The following is a 19,988-nucleotide window of genomic DNA, read 5'->3' on the forward strand; positions in this document are numbered from 1 at the left end:
AGGGGTCCGCTCACACCCCTCAGACACACACACAAACATGCACACAGTGGGCAGGGGGTCCGCTCACCCCACACACGGTGGGCAGGGGGTCCCGGGCCGCTGGTGCCGGGCCGGTGCCGGCCTGCGAAGGCCCGTGGTCTGGTGCACAAGCTCCGCTGAGGCGAACAGCCGGCTCACGGTACGTGACTCGCAGGATGGTTTGGTTTGGGAGGGGCCTTAAAGCCCCTCCCATTCCAACTCCCTGCCACTGGCAGGGACACCTTCCGCTAGACCAGGTCGATTCGAGGATTTATTGGTATTTTTAATTGCAGGTATTGAAAACCTGCCGTGCGAGCTGCAGAGGAACTTCCAGCTGATGCGGGAGCTGGACCAGAGAACAGAAGGTGTGTTCAGGTATTTTGGCAAGTGAAAGCACAGAGAGTCTCACCTGAAGGATGGGAAGAGCCCAGGGGAGACTGGACTTTAGAGGATGTGTCTCCCCTTATTGCTTTTCCTTTTCTCATCCCGAGGGCTCTGCAGTGTTTGTTTCTTCTCTGTGAGGGCTGCAGCTCCCAGGGCTTGGGTTTGTGTTCAGCCCTGGAGTTTTACTTTGTAGCTGTGTGATCACTGTACCTGATGACCCCTTGGAGGGTCTTGCTTGCTTACATTCCCATATCTACCAAGTCCTAGGTTGCTGTGTGCTTTACAGGACCATTTTCTTTTTCCTTTTGACTGCACAGTAAAGACTTTCAGTTTGAACCATTAGAACAGTAAGTAACTGTGCAGCAAACAGAATATTCTGCATGTGGGAAGAGGGGGTGAAGCTTGTGAAGCCGTGGTTTGGTTTCTGATCTTAACTCTGAATTAACCCTTGAAGTAGCTATAAAACACTTGAAAAAAGCAGAATCACACCACAAGAGTTGAAGAGTGAATACCTTTGACTTAATTTTTTTTTAATTGCTTTTAAAAAGGAAAATACGTTGAGGAATTGAGGGGAGTCTAAAAACTTTCAGGAAGGGTCTCCTGAATACCATAGAGAAGTAGAAGAGCCAAAATACCTGCTTTGGAAGACAACTCTCTCCCTTTGCCTTTCAGATAAGAAAGCAGAGATCGACAGCCTGGCCGCAGAGTACATCGAGTCAGTGAAGAACATGCTGCCTGAGGAGCGAGTGGAGCACCTGAAGAAGATCCAGAGTGCCTACAGCAAGTGCAAGGAGTACAGTGATGACAAAGTGCAGCTGGCCATGCAGACCTATGAGATGGTGAGGCTCTGGAAAAACGGGCACGCTCTGGAGTGGTGCACGTGGAGGCACTGCCACCGCATCAGCTTCTCCTGGCCTATCTATTTTGTTGCTTAAAATCTTACTGAAACAAATCATTGGTTCTCAAGCTTAGTTTCCTCACTGTTGCCATTCCCAAAAAGCACCTCCTCCTGTGTCACTGGGCTTTGTGCCAAGAAGGCTTCTCTTGTGCTGAAGAATTAATGAGTTTATCTCCCTTGGAAGTTGCTCTGTCAGTAGTACCCGTCTGCTGTGTGATAATGCCAGAGAATTTTCCCCACTCCCTCCTCCCCAGCAGCTCCTCTGTCAGCTGATAATTTATTTGGGGCTGGTCTTGGTTGCAAACAAGGTTTTTTAAGTCAACTGCAGTACTTTATTGTGGAGGAATGAAGGAGATCTGCTCCATTGCCTTGGTTTATTGGACATCGAAATTTCCTCAATGAACCTTGTGGGAAAATCCTCTTTCTTAAGATCTAGCTTTCCACTTTTTTATTCTTCTGCTCCTACTCCTGTGACCCTGTAGCTGCCCCTTGAGAATCCTTATCTCTATGTGTTTTACCCCCTGGATAAAACTCGAGGGAATCCTTCTGACTGTGCCAAGTGTGTGTTGTCCAGCATGTGGAGATGCTTTGGGTTGTGCTGCATCTACAGATGTTTTCTTGCCCTCAAACACTTCAGAGAAGGAAACTGTCACAGGAATATCAGTGGCCTAGATAACTGGCCAACTAATTTGATGACGGAGTGTTGCAGTGGCACAATTTGGGGGTGGTGGCTTAAAATACCTTTGCCACATCCCTGTTGTGTAAGTCACATTGTTGCAGCCAGGGTAGTACAAGGTACTTTAATTGATGTGCATTGATTTGATATTGGGGATAGTCAGTTTCTGCTTGTGTTTATTACTATATTTCTTTAATTAGCATGACAGTGTAGTACCAGGGGGAAAAGATGAACTTATCCACTCGATGCATTTCAAGGGCAATATTTGAACTGTGAAAATTGTAGGGACTAACAAGTTATTTTTAGTACCTCTCATCGTGTTTTGTTCTGCAAACAATTAGCCTGAGTTCCTTTGACTCTCCCTCATGTCACCTCCCTTTCTCTTTGCCCTGGAGGGACTGGGTCCCCTTGCTTTTCGACTCGTTTTCTCTCCGCCTCCGTTCGCTCCGTGTGTGCCATTTCCCTTTTCCCCGCCTTGTCCTGCGCTCCCACACTCTGTTGGTGGCGATAACAGCCAAGCCTTAGCCCTTCCTGTTTTCGTGGGGGGCTCTTTTTGGGGGTTTTTCTTTGTGGCTGAGTCTGTGGTTTCCCCTGGGTGCAGGTGGATAAGCACATCCGCCGGCTGGACGCGGACCTGGCGCGGTTCGAGGCCGATCTCAAAGACAAACTGGAAGGCAGCGACTTCGAACCCCCTGGATCTCGGAGCCTGAAAAGTGGGTGAATTTTATGCAATTGAGAGCCTTTTCCAGCACTGCAGGAAGGCCGAGATGTTAAAACAGGCCCTTATTTCTGGAAGAGGGAAAGAAGTGCACCATAGTTGCTCTGCTTGGCTTTAATGCTCTTCAAGATATTTACACTGGGCAATAGATAAAGAGAAATGTAGTGCTGGGATCAAAGTTGGTGTTTCTCAGATCACCCTGAGGTTGTAGGGAGGGAGCTGGCCAAGGGGCAACTGACTGTGCCAAACCTGCACTGATGTGTGTAAAGGTGTGAGTTTCAACCTTGATCTGTTACTGAGTAAGTTCTGTGCTCTTTTTGAAGGGAGATTTGCCTATTTTCCTCCTTTTACCAGAATCTGAATACTAATCAAGCTGGAAAAAAAGCAGGAAAAATTAGGAGGTAAAGGAAGATACCAGTTTTTGTAGTGTAGACTGAAATCTTGTGTGATTACAGTGACATTTGAGAGTGAATAACAGCAGCACAGCACAGCTTTATGCCTCTCAACTATGAAATAAGGGGTAAGAGCAGGGAGGTGGAGATAAAAGTTACTTTAGTTACTGAGTAACCTATTAACTGTTTAAAAATGCACTGAGATTTAAAAAAAATACTGCCAGTCTAATCAAATGTGATGCTGTTTATATGTTGTGCTAAAGCACTGCAGTGCTTTGATTGCCAAAAGAGTTTGGGGCTCAGTTGTACTTGCTAATTTGGTTTATTTGTGGCATAAAAATGAGTTTCAGAGTCAGCATATTCAATTACAGATGAAATAAGGATTGTCCAATTCCATTTGAAATGAGAATTTCAAGACAATAACTGCATCAAAAGAATGACACCCGGGGATGTTTCTGCCACCCAAATAGGCTGAAAAGATGTGGCTGTTTTTCCTTTCTAGAGGGACGGAGTCAGAAAGACAAAAGGAGCTCTCGTGGCCGAGGCAGGAGAACATCTGAAGAAGATACACCAAAGAAAAAGAAGCTGAAAGGAGGGTAAGGCAGAGCCAGGCACAGCTCTGGGGACTTGTGCTTGACACTTCATGAATTTTCCACGAGGTCGTGTTACCCTATTTATGACTCGTGTCCGGATGGTTAGAGTGTTCTGCTCTTACACCATTTCATTACTGTCCTGCTTGGGACGAGCCAGCTTTGTTAATTAACTCCTTGGTTGGCATGTGGAAGCTCAGCATGCTTGGAACACTCTGACTGGAAGGACAAGATCAGCCCCTCTGTTGCTGTTGGCAAGCTGAGAGAAAATAGCTTTGATTTTTGTCACATGGCTATTTTTAACAGTGGCTTGTCAGGGTGGTAAAAAGAAATACTTGTCCATCAGGACAGAAACTGATGTTGTATTGTTGTTCTGGAAATCTTGGAGAATTTAGGGGAGTGTTTTCAAAGGATCGTGTCCTACATATCCTTGAATAATCTGATTTGGTTTTGGGAAGCAAGGAGGAAGGCATGTCCCCTCTCTGGGATGTGATTTGAATAAAAAGGGGCTTTGTTTATTCTGATACTTTCAATTGGTTAAATGGTGGGGCAGAAAACTAAAAATAGTTTCTGTGAACTGCTACTGACATGTCAGCACATTCCTGGCAGAGCAAGAGGGTTCACTCATACCTGACAATGAGAAAATAATGTATATTATTATGGGGGGAAAAAGCCCAAACAGGTTATTCTGCCCACAAACAGGAGTGATCTGTAGGTAATTTTGTTACTTTAGTCACGGCATCTACAAGTAATTTTCTTAATCCTTTACAGTCATACTGTGTTTGATCAACCTATTTTATTATTTTAATTATTGGATAATATGTGATAATATAATTTAAACTCTAAAGTAGGGTGAGTGTGGTTTAGGGGAGATAATTGTAAAATACTAATTTTCCCGAGTGGGACTCAGATCTTTGAACCCCAGAATGCTTTGGGTTGGAAGGGACCTTAAAGACCATCTTGTTCCAACACCCTGCCATGGGCAGGGACACCTTCCACTAGCCCAGGTTGCTCCAAGCCCTGTCCAACCTGACCTTGGACACTTCCAGGGATGGGGCAGCCACAGCTTCTCTGGGCAACCTGTGCCAGGGCCTCCCCCCCTCACAGGGAAGAATTTTTTCCCCAAATTCCATCTAACCCTCTGGAAGTGGGAAGCCATTCTCCCTTGTCCTGTCACTCCAGGCCCTTGTAAGACAGTGTTTCCTGCAGCTGGGAATGTTTTGTCCTCACTCTTTCCTTGCCCACAGGTCTGAGTTTGCTGATACCATCCTGTCAGTGCATCCCTCAGATGTCCTGGACATGCCAGTGGATCCCAATGAACCCACCTACTGCCTGTGTCACCAGGTGTCCTATGGGGAGATGATTGGCTGTGACAACCCAGATGTAAGCACTGGAGATATGGTTTATTTTTGGATATTTGCAGTATCCCAACCCTGTGGAATCTGAGGAGGGGGCCCTTGCTCTGTTAGATCATACCAAATGACAGGAATGTTTGTGAACCACTAAGCATCTCTTGGGGTTTTTCCTTTCTGTTTTGCAGTGCCCCATCGAGTGGTTCCACTTTGCCTGTGTGGACCTGACAACCAAACCAAAAGGGAAATGGTGAGTGTGACAACATACAGCTTTGGGATTTTTATCAAGCTGCAGTTTACCTCAACAAGAATTAAAATGACAACAAGAATTAAAACCCCATTGTGACCCTTCCTGACAGAGGAGCTTTACTCTTCTCATCAGAAGGTTTGCATCCTCTATGATTGGGGATTGTGTTTGAGGGTAGAAGGTACAAAGGGAACCTTCTTTCTAAAATCCATTTCCATGGGAGTCTTGGCTTCTAGTGGGAGCAAAACTGCCTGTCAAACAGGTTTTGCCCTGAGGTTTGTGTAATGTGTACAGGTTACAGCTGAGGTTTGCTGTACTGTCACTAGTTGTGGCTCTGCTTATAACTGAGAGACATACATTTTTTTCACTTCTGGAGGCAGATTTTGAAGACTTGTCAGGGTGTTACTTAAGTATGTGCTCATCTTGGGAAGAATCATGGACTTGATCTGTACTTAGATTCAAGCACTCCATTAGATAAAACTAAGTAACAGTGTACCTGTCAGAAACAGTCTTAAGTGTTCACAAATAGTAAAAGCAGTTCTTGGGCTCTGTGCTGTTAATTTCAGGAGCTAATTACTGTCTCTTTTTCCCTGTAGGTTTTGTCCTCGTTGTGTTCAGGAAAGAAAGAAAAAGAAGTAAGGAGTAGAGGAGAATGCACCGCCGAAGCAAGAAGAATTTAATATATTCCTTTATTCACGTTGCAATATTACCTTTGATTATTTTTTGTTAATCTGCCCTCCATCTTTTTCCGGTATGGTATTTAATTATCCAGTGGCCAGTTGTAATTCCTGTTCTTTCACAAGAAAATGACTTTGGGAGGGAGTCCCAAATCCCTTTGCCACAGAGATTTTATTTATGTTACTCTTGCACAGTAATATTGAGAGGGTGTTGCCTTTCCTGGCTGTTTCCATTTCCCTGAAGATCCTTTAAGTACCTCACTGTGAAGATGAAACCTACAGTATTCTTGGAGAGAGAGAGAGAAGGTTGGATTTATTCAGAAAATAAGATGAAGGCCTGACTTGTCAGCTGTGACTGCCTGTGTGGGTAAATCAGGAAATCAGGTTTTAGGGAGAGGCTCCATGAGGACACTGTGTTTGTTCCCATGATGGTGTGGCTCTATGTTCTAGTTTTTTATTGGGCCACATTTGCATGTTCTTGACTTCTTTAAGCTGCCTTTCAGATGATGAATGTGAATCCTTGTGTTGACACAGTGTCAGTGGCTGCATGGAAGGGAGAGAGGAAATCAGGAGTAGGAAAGCAAAAGTCTTTGTTTTCTTACTTCCTGAGTTACAGTGGATGCAGAAGTTGAGGGTTGACCAGAGATAAGTCTTGTCTTTATATCTGTCTCCTGCATTATAAGGTTTACCTGCCTACAATGAAAGATGTAGTGGGGAAGGACTGTTCTGCTGGTGGAGGGGGGAAAGGAAAGCCCCCAACTCCTGAAGTTTGCTGGCCGTGGTCCCTGAGGGGTGTTGGCTCTGTGCAGGGCTGTGAGCTGCTTTCCTTACCAGTGTGCAGGAGCTCTTGGAGACTGCTGCAAAGGCATGAAGAAACTTCCAGATAAACTTTTCTTCTGCTGAATCAGCAGTACAGGAGATTAAAAACACTTCTCAGACTCTGGCACCTGTTTTCAAAAGGAAAAAGGCTTTTCCTGTTTTACTGAGCCTCTTAATCATGTTTTGCAATGAAGAAAAGTAGAACACAGCCCCTACCACTCCTCCTCCCCTCTGTGGGACTTTGTGCCTTGCTGACATAGAGGAAACCTCTCAATCCTGAGGCAGCTTTTCTGTGAACATTTGGATTTATTGCATCTCCACTGGGAAAAAAATGCCCGTCTCCAGGGTCCTGTCATTTAAAATAAGTGTGATGTTGCATGTGGCTTCACTACGTTACATCACGGAGAGATGAAGTTTTCATAACCCTGTTTATGAGATGATGAACATTTGTCATTGCTGCCATGGAATAGCACCTGGAAAGCAGACAGAGGAATTAAAAACAGAATGCTGGAGGGAAGGAGGAGGGACAGCACAGGCACACAGACCTGAACTTAGAGGTGCAGCCAGCCCTTGTTTTCTTTCTGCCTCTTTATGAGGGCAGATCTGTGATACCTCCTGAGCCAGCTTGTAATCCAGTCACCAGTGGGTGGGAGCTGCAGCTGCTGCACTGGATTCATCCGGAGCGTTGCTGTGTCCTCATGACCTGTGTTGATGGTGTTTCAGGTTTTATTTTCCCCTTCCATCCAATGGTATTTATCTGTTTGGGGTTTTTTTAACTTTTTTCCTAAGGCTTTGTTGGTAGTGGCATCACCATAGATTAAGCATTTGATTTGAAACAGTCTCAGAATTCCACTCTAAAGGTCTTGCTGGAAGCATGCCCTGAGGGAAGAGAGCAGCTCTGCGTGAGCCTGTGTGGAGCCGACCTCCCTCAGCTCCAAAACACATTTTTAGAAGTACCTTTGGGGCTTGGAAGAGCGTTTTCCACTTTAACCAGCAATGCAAAAAAAAGGAAAACAAGCTCTAGAAGGTAGAGCCCTCAAAAGGATGGATGATTTGCTAGGAATGATGTGAGGTACAACATTCTCCTCTTCTTTGCAACGTCTCTGATGTGTAAAGCATCTGAGATCTGATACCAGCAATAAATTCTCCCATTGGGAGCACACCAGTGCAGGGCTTGGATGGGCTCAGGAGTGTCTCCTGCCCTCTTTACACCTGGTTGTTGAGAATTTTTTTTTTTAACAACTCCTTGTAGACAGAAATACCAGTAGCCTTCGCTTTTGCTTACTAAAGGATTTAAATCTGACTCTTGAATGTACAGCGTTAAATGTTTCCTGGAGGAAGGGTGACCCCTGAAGGAATGTCCTGCTAAAGATTGCCCACCCGGGGGCTCAGCTTTACCACAGCTCACCCAAACCGGAGGCCGAAACTTCAACCCAAAAATCCTACTTTTGTAACAGAATTAAGACCCGTAACCGAAAAAAAAAAAAAACAAAACAAAACCAACATAAACCTTTTTTTTTTTCCTTTCTTAACGAGAAAAAAAGAAATAAGGAATGTAAAATTTAAAAACAAATGTATATCTGTATTTTTGGATCTTGGAGATGATGGATTATATTATAAAATAAAGTATTTTTGGGAATAAAAGGTGTGAGGGGAATGCGGGGGCGGGGGGTTGGTGCTGTTGCAACCTCCGGCCGCTAGGGGGCGTTGCCCCCCCCCCAGCACTGAGCGCCTTCGCGCTGAGCGCGGGCGGGCGGCAGCGCCCCCTGGCGGCTTGGAGGTCCGGCGCACCGCGCTTCCAAGCCACGGAAAATCTTTGTCTTCTCCCGGTTTATCGGGATAATCCCGGGCTTCCCCGCCCGATCCGGATTAATTTAACCCCAAGGGGTGCGTGGCGCTGCGCTGTCGCAGCGGAAGAGACTCGCTGAGGCTCTAAACCAGCGCTGCGCCCTCCACACGCCGCCGCGTCCCCTCACGGCGAAGGTGGGCGGGGGGGAGGAAGGGGACGAGGTGCCAGAGCCGCGGGTTTCCAGGACGAGGGGGCATGGCTTCGCCGGCCCTGTGGGCTTTGCTGAGGGGCTGCCGCGGGAGGGTCTTGCGGCCCCGGGGGCCCCGCCGGGCAGGGGTTCGGCCGAGGTGGTGGCGACGAGCGAGCGCTACGCGGTGCGGAGGCTGCCCTTCGCCCGGCTGGGTGACAGCGATGTGGCGTTCTTCGAGAGGGTGATGCCCGGCAGGGTGGTCACCGGCGAGGAGGAGGTGAAGCCCTTTAACGTGGACTGGCTGAAGTCGGTGCGAGGTAAGGGAAGCCGGTTGGTAAAGCCTCCTCTCCCCCATCCCGCCCCGCTTTCCTTACGAAAAGTTTGGCAAAAGGAAATCTCGCTTTTATTTATGGCCATCGCGTCTGTGCGGACCGCGGAATGTCCTTCCCACCGGACAGCGATTCCCCGTGCTGGGAGCACCGCTGGCACAGCCTGCAGAGTCCTGTCAGTCACAGTGTCACTGCGGTGGCTAAAAAGGCCGTGGAGAAAAAGACTGCAGGCCAATGTAGTGTATAAGATAAAGAGAGCAGGCCCTTTAATGAGGCCGTAGGCCTAGAGGAATAAACACCACGCGTGCCACCCCAGACAGTGGTTCTAGGATTTTATAATAAGGGCCATCCAATCCCAGATCTGTCCACCCCTGGTTCTGCCCCCTGACACGCCCCTTCGGGAATTGGGCCTGGGGGCGTTTGGGACCCCTTCTTCTTCATCTTCTTCAAAGCAAGTACAGTCCTTGGAGTTCCTCCAAAGTTCTGGGCTTGGAGGTCACTGTGTCTGTGAGATATCTCCTGGTCCAGGCCTAGAGTGAGATATTCTTAAACAGGGGTGTTTTTCTACAATTTTACCTTGAAAAGGAGACTAAACATGCTAAAGGAATTTATAGGGATTGATAAAGGGTAAGGGATATAATACCTTCTGAGCTGGGAGGGACCCCCAAGAATCATGCAGTTCAACCTTTGGCCCTGCACAGACACCCCAACAACCTCACCCTGTCCCTCAGAGTGTTGTCCACTCACTCATTGAGCTTTGGGAGCCTTGGGGCCGTGACCACTACCCTGGGGAGCCTGACCACCCTCTGGGGGAAGAACCTTTCCCTGATACCCAACCTAAACCACCCCTGACACAGCTCCAGCTGTTCCCTTGAGTCCTGTCACTGGTCAGAGAGAGCAGGTTCTGATCTAATCTCCTTTACCTTTAGAGAGATCTGTGCTGCCCCTCCAAAATGAGTTTTTCTCATAAAAAACACTTCTTTAAGAATTACCTGATATCTGGTAAACTTTCAGGCTTTCATTAAAAAGAAAAATAATATAAACCCTCTAACTTACTAATTAATTTTTTCAGAAACAAATTGATTCAATTAACAGTTTTGACTCAGAGAGGAATCTGGAAGCTTTGGGGAGACTTGATTGCAGCTTTCCAGTACCTGAAAGGGGCTTATAAAAAGGAGGGAGAGGGACTTTTTATATGGGCCTGGAGTGACAGGACAAGAGAACCAGAGGGCAGGGTTAGATGGGATATTGGGAAAAAATTCTTCCCTGTGAGGGTGGAGAAGTCCTGGACCAGGTTGCCCAGAGAAGCTGTGGCTGCCCCATCCCTGGAAGTGTCCAAGGCCAGGTTGGACAGGGCTTGGAGCAATCTGGGACAGTGGAAGGTGTCCCTGCCCATGGCAGGGGGTGGAACGGGATGAACTTTAAGGTCCCTTCCTACCCAAACCATCCTGGGATTCTGTGACTCTAAACAAAGCACTGTGAATTTTCTGTTGCTTCTGTCAAAGATTTCATGAGAATTCAAACCCTTTCCCATTGCCCCTACTGGAAACCAAGTCTACCTACCCACGCAAAGTTTTCACAGGGCTTTGAGGGAACGGTTGCTATTGAAGTGCTTGTTTTAAAAGTGCTTAAAATGCCTCGCAGTGGAGGGAGCACTGCTATTTCCCACCTCATGCTTTCCCACCTGTTTCTTTCTGACCCCTGCAGAGCCACAGCTTGCCTTGAGAGTCCCTTGCTTTCATTGCAGGCTGCAGCCAGCTGGTGTTGAAGCCGCAGACAACAGCAGAGGTGTCTCAGGTTCTCAGGTAACTTGCACCTCTTCTGCTGGGCTTGGTGCTGAGGAGACTCAGGCTTAGCCAGGGAGGACCTGGCAGGTAAAGGGAACTTGTAGGTGTTCAGACACCCATTCCTTAAGTATTGAAGTTGCTGAGGCTGCTTTCTGCATGACTTTTCTGCTCTGATAAATGGTTAAAATTAGGTGTTGTACAGGTACTCAGAGAGGAGCAGTCGTGTAGAAGGATTCAGGAGGGTCTGTTTGAAAAGGTAAAGAAGGTTAGATCAGAACTGGGCAGTTTGAGGATCTGTTTCATCCACGTTCCCTGGTTCACTGGATCACCGTTTGGCTGAAGAGCTAAAGCTGCAGGAACCTGCTCCTGACTGTGTTAGAACAGGCGTGTGGAGCACAGGAAAGGCAAGCAGGGCTTCTGAAGGAACTCTGGTGCTGTGGGGCTGGGAGCTCAGAGAGGATATGGTGGGTGTGCTTGGCAGGGATGTGGCAGGTGGAGCAGCTGAGGCACAGGTTCACCTTTTATTGCCTACAGGGCATTCATTTCTTGGGGGGAGGAGGAGAAGGAGGGCAATCATGTCTGAAACTACTGCCAGAGGCTGTCTGTCGGAGCCCACAGAGGGAGCCAAGCTGTTAACTGAGACTGCTGCAGAAACAGCTGAGGTGTGAACAGTGAGCAGGGATTTCCAGGCAGATGTCGTGTGCCAGATGTGTAGGTGCACACAGGGCTAACCCCAGGCATTCATTCCTTTGCTCGGTGCTGGGGTGAGTTCAGGCAGGAGCTGCACTTTCTCACTTTGGCACTGAAAGTGTCCCTTTGTACCAACTTAATCTTTAATCTAAATTTAATCTAAATGCTGCTGAATTTTAAGGACCACTGAGCACTGTCATAACAGCAGACGTTCATGTGGAGGTGAAACTCCTCTGATAGACTGGATTATGGCCTTAAAATGCATAAAATTTCAGGCAGCTTTCTTGTTCCAGGTACTGCTATGAGAGGAACCTGGCAGTGACCCCACAGGGGGGTAACACGGGCCTCGTTGGGGGCAGTGTTCCTGTCTTTGATGAGATTATTCTCTCCACTGCTCTCATGAACCGGGTCATCAGCTTTGACAAGGTGTCAGGTAAATATCACAGAGATGTGAGGCACAGGAATGAGCCCCGGGCCTCAAAACAGGCATTATCCTGGGAACAGATAACAGCAGGATCAGCAGGGTTCAGCCCAGCATCATCATAAGGGGTGTCAGAGGTTTGTTTAGATTTGGAGTTAGGGATCAGGCTGGTGTGAGTCTTTCAATTCAGAGAGAAAGAACAGGCAGAGATACACTTAATGTGATTGTGTTTTACCAGTCCAGAGTTGTGGGTGACCAGATGATGAGGTGATGGCAAAGCTCCCCGAGGGGTAGGACAATGCCCTGGAGCGTGCACAGACTCCTTGTGCATTTAAACTGAACCCCAGGGAGTTCTGGAGGAGGAGGTGGTTGCATCTGCTCCTACTGCTCCTGCCTCTTGGGGAGGCACCTTCTTCTCAGCCACCAGCTTGTAGCAGGGCGTTTTTGTTCCAGGAATCCTTGTGTGCCAAGCTGGCTGTGTCTTGGAGAGACTCAGCGAGTACTTGGAGGAGCAGGGGTTCATCATGCCGCTCGACCTGGGAGCCAAAGGCAGTTGCCACATCGGGGGGAACGTGGCCACCAACGCCGGGGGCCTGCGGCTCTTGCGATACGGCTCCCTGCGAGGGACGGTGCTGGGCCTGGAAGTGGTAAGGCGAGTACCTGGCACTTCCCTTCTCTGTTTAATCCTCTGCTTCTTACTGCTTCCTGCTCCTCTGGCTATCCAAGCGTGCAGGAAAGTTCCTCTCCAGGCTTCTGCTATTAACTTTTCCTCGTTGGGCTCTTTTGAGAAGGGTCAGCACGTGTCGCATCTGTTACTGCTGCGGCAGCTTCCAGCTCCCTCCTCTGTGCTTGCTGACAGAGGTGCTGTTGGGTGGTTTGCTATTCCAGAGGAGTGAAAAGAAGGTATCTCTACTGGGGGTTCCCAGGTTACCTGCATGAGGTTGGTTCCTCTGAGCAGTCTGCTAAATCCAGGTGTCTGGAACGCTCTGCTTAATCCATCCTGCAGCACTCTTTTCTAGTGGCTGCTCACTTGGCTTTTAACAGGATCACAGGATCACAGGTTGGTTTGAGTTGGAAGGGATCTTAAAGATCATCTTAAGGCTTAAAGCCCACCCCATAATAATTGCTTTGGGTTCATTTGGCTGCTGGCTTTGTCCTAGAGCCTTTGCTGTTCCTCAGCTGCTTCTGCCCTACAGGCCTGTGCCTCAATGTGTAAAGGCTGGATTAGGGGTTCTAAAAGATTTCAGGGCTGGGGAGCAGAGCACTAATGGGAAATAAATTGGGCAGGGAACAAAAGCATGGCTTGGTTTTATTGTGTAGGCTTAGAAGGGAGAGTGTTTGTCTTTCAGGTCAGTCCCTCTAGTGTCAAAATAGCCCTTACTAATGTGCCTTGGTTGATACTCAACCTTGATTTCAGGCTCAAGTGACTTTACCTCATTCTGCTTAACTGTTCACTGCTTCAAATAGCATTTCTTGTTTCTGTTGAATACCCAGAGCTAGGGCTGCCGAGAATGGCTGGTCTTCTCCACCACTGGTAGGAAAAGCAGAGCAAACTGTATCTTCTGTTATTACTTGTACTGCTGGAAGGAGAGAAGTATGAGGGAAATACCTACTCTGTCCTACTCAGGTAGGATATAGAGGGGAGGAAGAGCTGGGAGTGGAGGAGCAGTGTGGGAATGGGCTGCAGCTGGTGTCCCCCTGCTCAAGGTGAGCGGCAGCTTGGTCACAGACAAGTTCATGACATCAGATTCCTACCTGGGAGCGCTGACTGGGCCTCCTTGTTCCCACAGGTGCTGGCTGATGGCTCAGCTGTGGACTGCCTGGCCTCTCTGCGCAAAGATAACACGGGCTATGACCTGAAGCAGCTCTTCATTGGATCTGAGGGGACCTTGGGAGTTATCACTGCTGTCTCCATACTCTGTCCTCAGAAACCTAAGGCTGTAAACGTGGCATTCCTAGGTAGGAGCTGATAGTAATGATTTCACACCTGAATTCAGAGGCTGGGAAGGGAACGGGGATGGAGAGGAGAAAGCACTGCTCGGCCTGCTGAGCTGGCCTGCCAGCATTGGCTGGTTCCTGGGAAATATTGTGGGGCTCTGTGCTGAAATACCTGTGCAGGTATTAAATATCTGCTGAAATAACTGCAGGGGCAGGTTGCTCTGTAAGGAAAGTAGAGCCAGGAGATTAGGGTGAAGACGTAGGTAGGACAGTCCCCTCATAGACAAAGGCCTAGTCCGACAGTATCCAAAAGAGGTGAGCAGGGCAAGTCTGTGACAGAGGGAGAGGCAGCCACCATCCAAGGGCCACCAGGTGACAAGGTGGTGACAAGACAAGGCTGGGAAGTCAAGTCTGCAGAGTCTGGATCAGCAGAGTACATGGCCAAGTACAGCTGCTTAAAAGCTGCTTCTGAGTGTCCCTCAGCAGAGACAGAGTTATTTGTGGGGAGCCTTCTGAGCCTTTTTTGTCAGAAACCTCCAAGGAGTTTTGGGGGGGTCTGTTTTTGTTCCTGATTGCTCTCTGTGTTCTGTCTGAAGGCTGTCAGAGTTTCGCTAAGGTTCTGGAAACATTCACAACCTGCAGAGCCATGCTGGGCGAGATCCTGTCTGCTTATGAATTCATGGATGAGAAGTGCATGGAATTGGTTGAGAGACATCTCAAGCTGTCCAGCCCAGTGACAGGTACCGGTGACATTCATGCTGTAGAAGGAGGCATTGTACTACTTGGGGATTTTTGACCTAGTTTTAAACACTTCTTAAAGAGTTGACTTGGTGGCTTTTGAAAAGTCAGTCAGAGTGTCAGCATCCCTCATAATTTTTGTACCCAGTATTCCATTCCAAACACCTTTTATCTTTAAAGATAAGGCTTTTTACTTCTGCTTGTTCCCACAAAACTTATAGTTTTCTGAAAAGTGCTGGCTAAACAAAGGATAGAGCATGTCAGTGAAGTGCCCTACAGATAAAAGATTGCCTCTTGAGCCCCTCTTCTGCCTGGCACCAGGGAGTCTGGGCACATAACATGTGCCAAGCTTGGGAGAAGCTCCAAAACCTGCCCTAAATTCCTGTGTTTTATCCCAGGCATCTGCTTACTCTGGTCTCACTCACTTTCAGGCAGCCCTTTTTATGTTCTAATTGAAACTTCGGGCTCCAACTCAACCCACGATGAAGAAAAATTGAACAACTTCCTAGAACAGGCCACGGCTTCTGGTTTGGTCACCGATGGAACTGTGGCAACAGACGATAAGAAAATAAAGGCAAGTCAGTGTTTGCTCTTCCACAAATCTCTTCAGGCTGGATTTGTATTTTTCACGGGGAACTGTTCAGACTGATGTTTGGTATAAGCAGGGAACCCAAGAGCCAGTTGGTTTATTGGTATTTCTGTGATCTTTGGTTGCTCAGACGCTGTGGAGCCTGCGGGAGAGGATCACAGAGGCCCTCACTCACGAGGGTTACGTGTACAAGTACGACATCTCCCTGCCTGTGGGAAGGCTCTATGACCTTGTGACTGACATGAGGGCTCGGCTGGGCCACAGTGCCAAAAGCGTGGTGGGCTACGGCCACTTGGGTACGTGGGGATCCTGGGAAAGGAGGTGATTGCCCTTCTGTGCTCCAGGCTTAGCTGTGCAGCTTCCTAGTTGTGTTAAAGTTTGGGTTTAGAGTAGTGTTCTAGATTAGTGAGAGGCATAAACTGAGGGCTGTCAGAAGAGGAGGGTGCATCAGGATCTTTGTGTTTGAATTTCATTGCTTTCAGGCTGTATTCCATACATTAATGGCAGGTTGCTGGCCTGCCAACCAGGGACCTGGTCATTTATATCTTCTTTCTCTGTACTTTCTATTTAAATATTTAACTTGTTCAGTTGGACCATCAATTTGGTTAATGTGCTTGGACATATTTGGCAGGTAAACTCTTTTTTGTCTGAAGTGATTAGTCCTACTGGAAATGAATTGTTTGTGAGCCATTAACCTTCCAACAGAGAGTATAAAGATACTGCAGAGAAAGGCTGATACATTTGTCATCATGCTGGGAAACTAATCTGATTTTACAAGCAGGTAAATTGGTTGCTGAGCAGAACTGTTCTGTTGTACAAAAAAATACGGAACACTCTTGAGCACACTTGATTAGGGATGATTTGAAAGACACGTTGCATAACAAAGGCTCCCTGTGGTAGTGCTTGGTATTGAGGATTAAGCTGTGTGCAGTGAGGGTTTGCTGGGTTGCAGGAAGAGGATCTGGAGGGAGGAGGATGAGTAAGTTTTATTTATCTTTGTGTGTTTTATCTTCAGAGTACCCAGCAGCTCTGTGCTTAATCAAATACCATCAAACAGTGGCAAAAGGAGAAACTGTTCTGCTCTCTTTGTTTCTGTTGACACAGTGCCAAAGCGCATTTAGAGCACTGCACAAACATAATAGGGAGAGAAAAAGTGATGAAGGGCCATGTTAAAATCTAATGGTCATTTTGAAATGCTCTTGGGGAAGTCTTTGACATGGCATCACAGTGGTGGCACAGTAATTGATGCAGCACAGTGGGAATTTTAAAATCACAAAAGTCGGAGTTTGAAAGTGGCATAACTCAAATATTGCACTGGAAGCACGGAAAAACAAAGATCCAGTTTGAATTACTCGTGCACAGAGAGGCTGACGTTTTGTGGGACAGTGAGCTTGTCCTTTTTATACAGTTTGCAGACCAACAGAGGCCCCATTGTTTGAGTATGTGGAGGAGCCAGGAATGAGTATCCATTGCAGGGCCACCAAGTTTTTCTTCCAGACCCACCTCTGCGATGTTCTCTTCCAGGAGATGGGAACTTGCACTTGAACATCACGGCGGAGTCCTACAGCCATTCCCTGCTGGATGCCATCGAGCCCTTCGTGTACGAGTGGACCGCGAGGTGCAGTGGGAGCATCAGCGCCGAGCACGGGCTGGGCTTCAAGAAGAAGCAGTTCATTCAGTACAGCAAACCCAGCGAGGCAGTGGCGCTCATGCAGCGCTTCAAAGCCATGCTGGACCCCAAAGGGATCCTCAACCCCTACAAGACGCTGCCCTCGGCTCCCGAGAGCAGCACGCGCTGAGGGGCCGGCGGAGGGTGGCCCAGTACCTGCACTTTAGCCATAAACACACTCGTGCATCAGTAGGCACGTGGGGTGCTCTGTGTTTGATTTCTTTATTGGGGTGGAACAAGTAAAGGATCATGGTTGCTCTTTTCAGGGGTGCCTGCTCTTGCTGAAGAGCACACTACCGTGCTTCCTGTTTAATCTGAACACTGAAACCAAACGTGCAGGTACTGTGTCTGGGTATCCCAGCTCCCTGCATTTGCTCTGATTTTTCAGATACACCAACCAGAGGAGGCATTTTCTCACTTGGGGTGTGCAAGTGAAGCATCAGAGACACAGCAGAACCTGTGGATGCAAATCTTCCAAGTGAAGATGTTGCTCCTCCTAGCTTGTTTTATGTAATACACTTATCCCAAAGCCCACAACAGCATCAGGTTATGGCCTCTTTAGTGATGCCAACTCCAGGCTGTCCCAAATAGGCATCAGTGTTGTCCCACATACAGGTTTGCAGTCCTGGAAAGACTGGCCAGAGAAGTGAGGGTGCCTGGAGACCCAGCTTCTGGGGTTTATCAACTGAGGGGAAATGCCAGCAACCAGGCTGAGGGAGGGGACCCCAGGACATCTGTCTGGCTGGGGCAGGCTGTAGGCATGCCAGTATTTCCTGCTTCCTTGACTTCCAGTCTGTCCTTGACAGCAAGTCATGATTTGCTCTCACAGAGAGATGTAAAATTAACCCTCCCAACCAGGCTGGATAGAGAGAACAACAGTGACATTATAATCACCCAGAGGGAAAATCCAAAAGGATGGGGCTTGGAGCAGCCTGGTCTAATGGAAGGTGTCCCTGCCCATGGCAGGGTGATGGAACAAGATAAGCTTTAAGTTCCTTCCAATCCAAAGTATCCTGGGATTCCAAGATGGGAGTTCTGCAGACTCTGGAGGAACAACAGGCCTTGCAGAGGGATCTGGATAGATGGACCATTGGATAGTTGTCAGTGGCATGAAATTTAACAAGTCCAAGTGCCAGATTTTGTGCCCAAGACCAAGTGACGCTGAGCACAAGTATAAACTGGGAAAGGAACAGCTGGGAAGCAGCCCTGCAGAAAGGATCTGGGGATCCTGGTTGGCAGCAGCTCAGTAGGAACCAGTGGTAGCCAGGAGGGCAAAAGGCATCTTGGGGGCATCTCACATGGCACAGCCAGCAGGGCAGGAGAGGGGATGGTCCCACTGTGCTCAGCACTAGTGTGGCCTCACCTGGAGCCCTGTGTGCCAGGGTGGGCCCCATCATTAAAGATGATGTGAAGGTACTTGAATGTGTCCAGAGAAGGACAACCATGCTGGTGCCAGGGCTGGAAGACGTGTCCTGGGAGGAGGCTGAGGGCTCTGGGTTTGTCTGGTTTGGAGAGAAGGAGGCTGAGGGGCGACCTCATCACTCTCTGCAGCCTCCTGAGGAGGGGACGTGGAGAGGGAGGTGCTGATCTGATGGGAACGGCTCAAGGCTGTGCCAGGGGAGGTTCAGACTGGACATTACAGACTGAACAACCAAATACTGTAACAGGCTTCCTGGAGAGGTGGTTGATGCCCCCAGACTGTCAGTGTTCCAGAGGCACCTGGACAATGCTGTAACTTTAGGACAGCCCTGAACTGGTCGGGCACTTGGACCAGATGATTGTCGTAGGTCCCTTCCAGCTGGACTGTTCTATTCTAACGTGGTGGGTTTTGCTGGTTTGGGGTTTTGGTTTTGTTTGCTACAGTCTGTTTTGAAATAACAAAAGACATCGTAATTTATGGTTTGTTGTACAAAACCACATTGTCACCCTTCCGCTACAGATGGCAGTGAGTCATCTGGTCTGCTTGGTGCTTGCTTGTCACATCCGCACTTCCCAACACCTGTCACTCTTAACCCAGGCTCTGTTGTGTCCAAACGAAGGTGATGATTGGGAAGAGCCTAGGGATTTGCCAAAAGTAAATAACCTGATCACCTTCTACAACAAAATGACACTTTCTGTCAACATGGGTGCAGCTGATGAATCCAAGCAGAGACAGATGTTGTCCAGGCAGCTCTACCTCATAACTTTATTACCCCATATATACATTTTTTACCCCATGTATATAGAGGACCTCAAGGCAAGCCACATGTTTCTTATCCCCACACATGCCCACGTGACTGCTTTCATTCACAAAGAACAGTTATGCCTCAAGGGGCCTTCCAGCTTGACCTTGTGATTCTTTTCACACACACTAATCTTAGCTCTGGCTAGCTTAGGACCAGAATACTTTTGCTTTAGTATTTTCTTCTTTTATCACCCAGGTGGACGGTGGTGTCTGTCTGGCTGCCCCTACACATGGGGAAAGCCCTACACGTGGGTGTCAGCAAAGCCTTTGATGCTCTTTCCCATAGTCTTGTCCAGGGTGGGCAGGGGTTTGAGCGGCCTGGTCCAATGGAAGGTGTCCCCTTGCCCATGGCAGGGGGGTCGGAACAAGGCGAGTTTCCAACTCAAACCATCCTATGATTCTGTGATTCTCCTGGACAAGCTGGCAAGGCACAGAGCAGCTGCCTGGGCTGTGGGACAGGTCAGAAGCTGGCTGTGCTCAAAGGGTGCTCATTGGTGGTTTTTACTCCCATATACTGGTTTGGGAAGCCTTACTGGATGCCATGAGGGTAGGACACAGTAGCTGTATTCTCTGCTAGCTGCTTTTCAGTGATTTTGGCTCCTTTGCAGAGCAGTGACATAAAAGTTCCATCCAGAGCCTTTTCCTTGGAAGAGGAATCCTCCTGGGGAGTCAGTTTTCTTCTGTTTTAGCCCAGAACACAGTCTCTACAACGCTGGGAGCTGTTGGATTGCATTAAGGATGCTGGCTTATGCTCAGCACCGTGTTGCAAACACCCTTCCCGATACAATTCTAAGATCACATGTCTCTCAGCTTGGCCACGTGGATGCTTTTGACAGGAATACCTCCGTGTCTT

General features: G+C 48.1%; 2 protein-coding genes across 2 annotated transcripts in view; both read left to right on the forward strand.

Moving 5' to 3' along the window:
* Positions 1-8,415, forward strand: part of ING5 (inhibitor of growth family member 5) — a 24,979-nt gene extending 16,564 nt beyond the window's left edge. Inside the window, exons 3-9 of the mRNA XM_018083118.1 lie at positions 312-383; positions 1,075-1,241; positions 2,578-2,689; positions 3,589-3,682; positions 4,924-5,059; positions 5,217-5,278; positions 5,872-8,415. Coding sequence (XP_017938607.1) covers positions 356-383; positions 1,075-1,241; positions 2,578-2,689; positions 3,589-3,682; positions 4,924-5,059; positions 5,217-5,278; positions 5,872-5,914 — 642 coding nt within the window. The 5' untranslated portion in view covers positions 312-355 and the 3' untranslated portion in view covers positions 5,915-8,415. The remainder of the gene's footprint in view (positions 1-311; positions 384-1,074; positions 1,242-2,577; positions 2,690-3,588; positions 3,683-4,923; positions 5,060-5,216; positions 5,279-5,871) is intronic.
* Positions 6,029-17,258, forward strand: D2HGDH (D-2-hydroxyglutarate dehydrogenase). Its single transcript, XM_018083071.1, has 10 exons — positions 6,029-6,056; positions 8,657-9,067; positions 10,827-10,884; positions 11,850-11,989; positions 12,431-12,624; positions 13,768-13,936; positions 14,512-14,655; positions 15,085-15,227; positions 15,373-15,538; positions 16,767-17,258. The coding sequence occupies exons 1-10, from the start codon at positions 6,029-6,031 to the stop codon at positions 17,039-17,041; spliced, it is 1,728 nt and encodes a 575-aa protein (XP_017938560.1). The 3' UTR covers positions 17,042-17,258.
* The last annotated feature ends 2,730 nt before the right edge of the window (positions 17,259-19,988 follow it).

Source organism: Manacus vitellinus, unplaced genomic scaffold (assembly GCF_001715985.3).
Source record: "Manacus vitellinus isolate BGI_N305 unplaced genomic scaffold, ASM171598v3 scaffold_60_pilon, whole genome shotgun sequence".
NCBI classification, from domain to species: Eukaryota; Metazoa; Chordata; class Aves; order Passeriformes; family Pipridae; genus Manacus; species Manacus vitellinus.

Bases quoted from the DNA above. Each gene is read 5' to 3' on its own strand.
- D2HGDH (XM_018083071.1), top strand. From the start codon at position 6,029: ATGGTATTTAATTATCCAGTGGCCAGTT. The intron at 12,625-13,767 runs GTAAGGCGAGTA...TTGTTCCCACAG, and splicing joins CGGTGCTGGGCCTGGAAGTG to GTGCTGGCTGATGGCTCAGC. The intron at 13,937-14,511 runs GTAGGAGCTGAT...TTCTGTCTGAAG, and splicing joins TGTAAACGTGGCATTCCTAG to GCTGTCAGAGTTTCGCTAAG.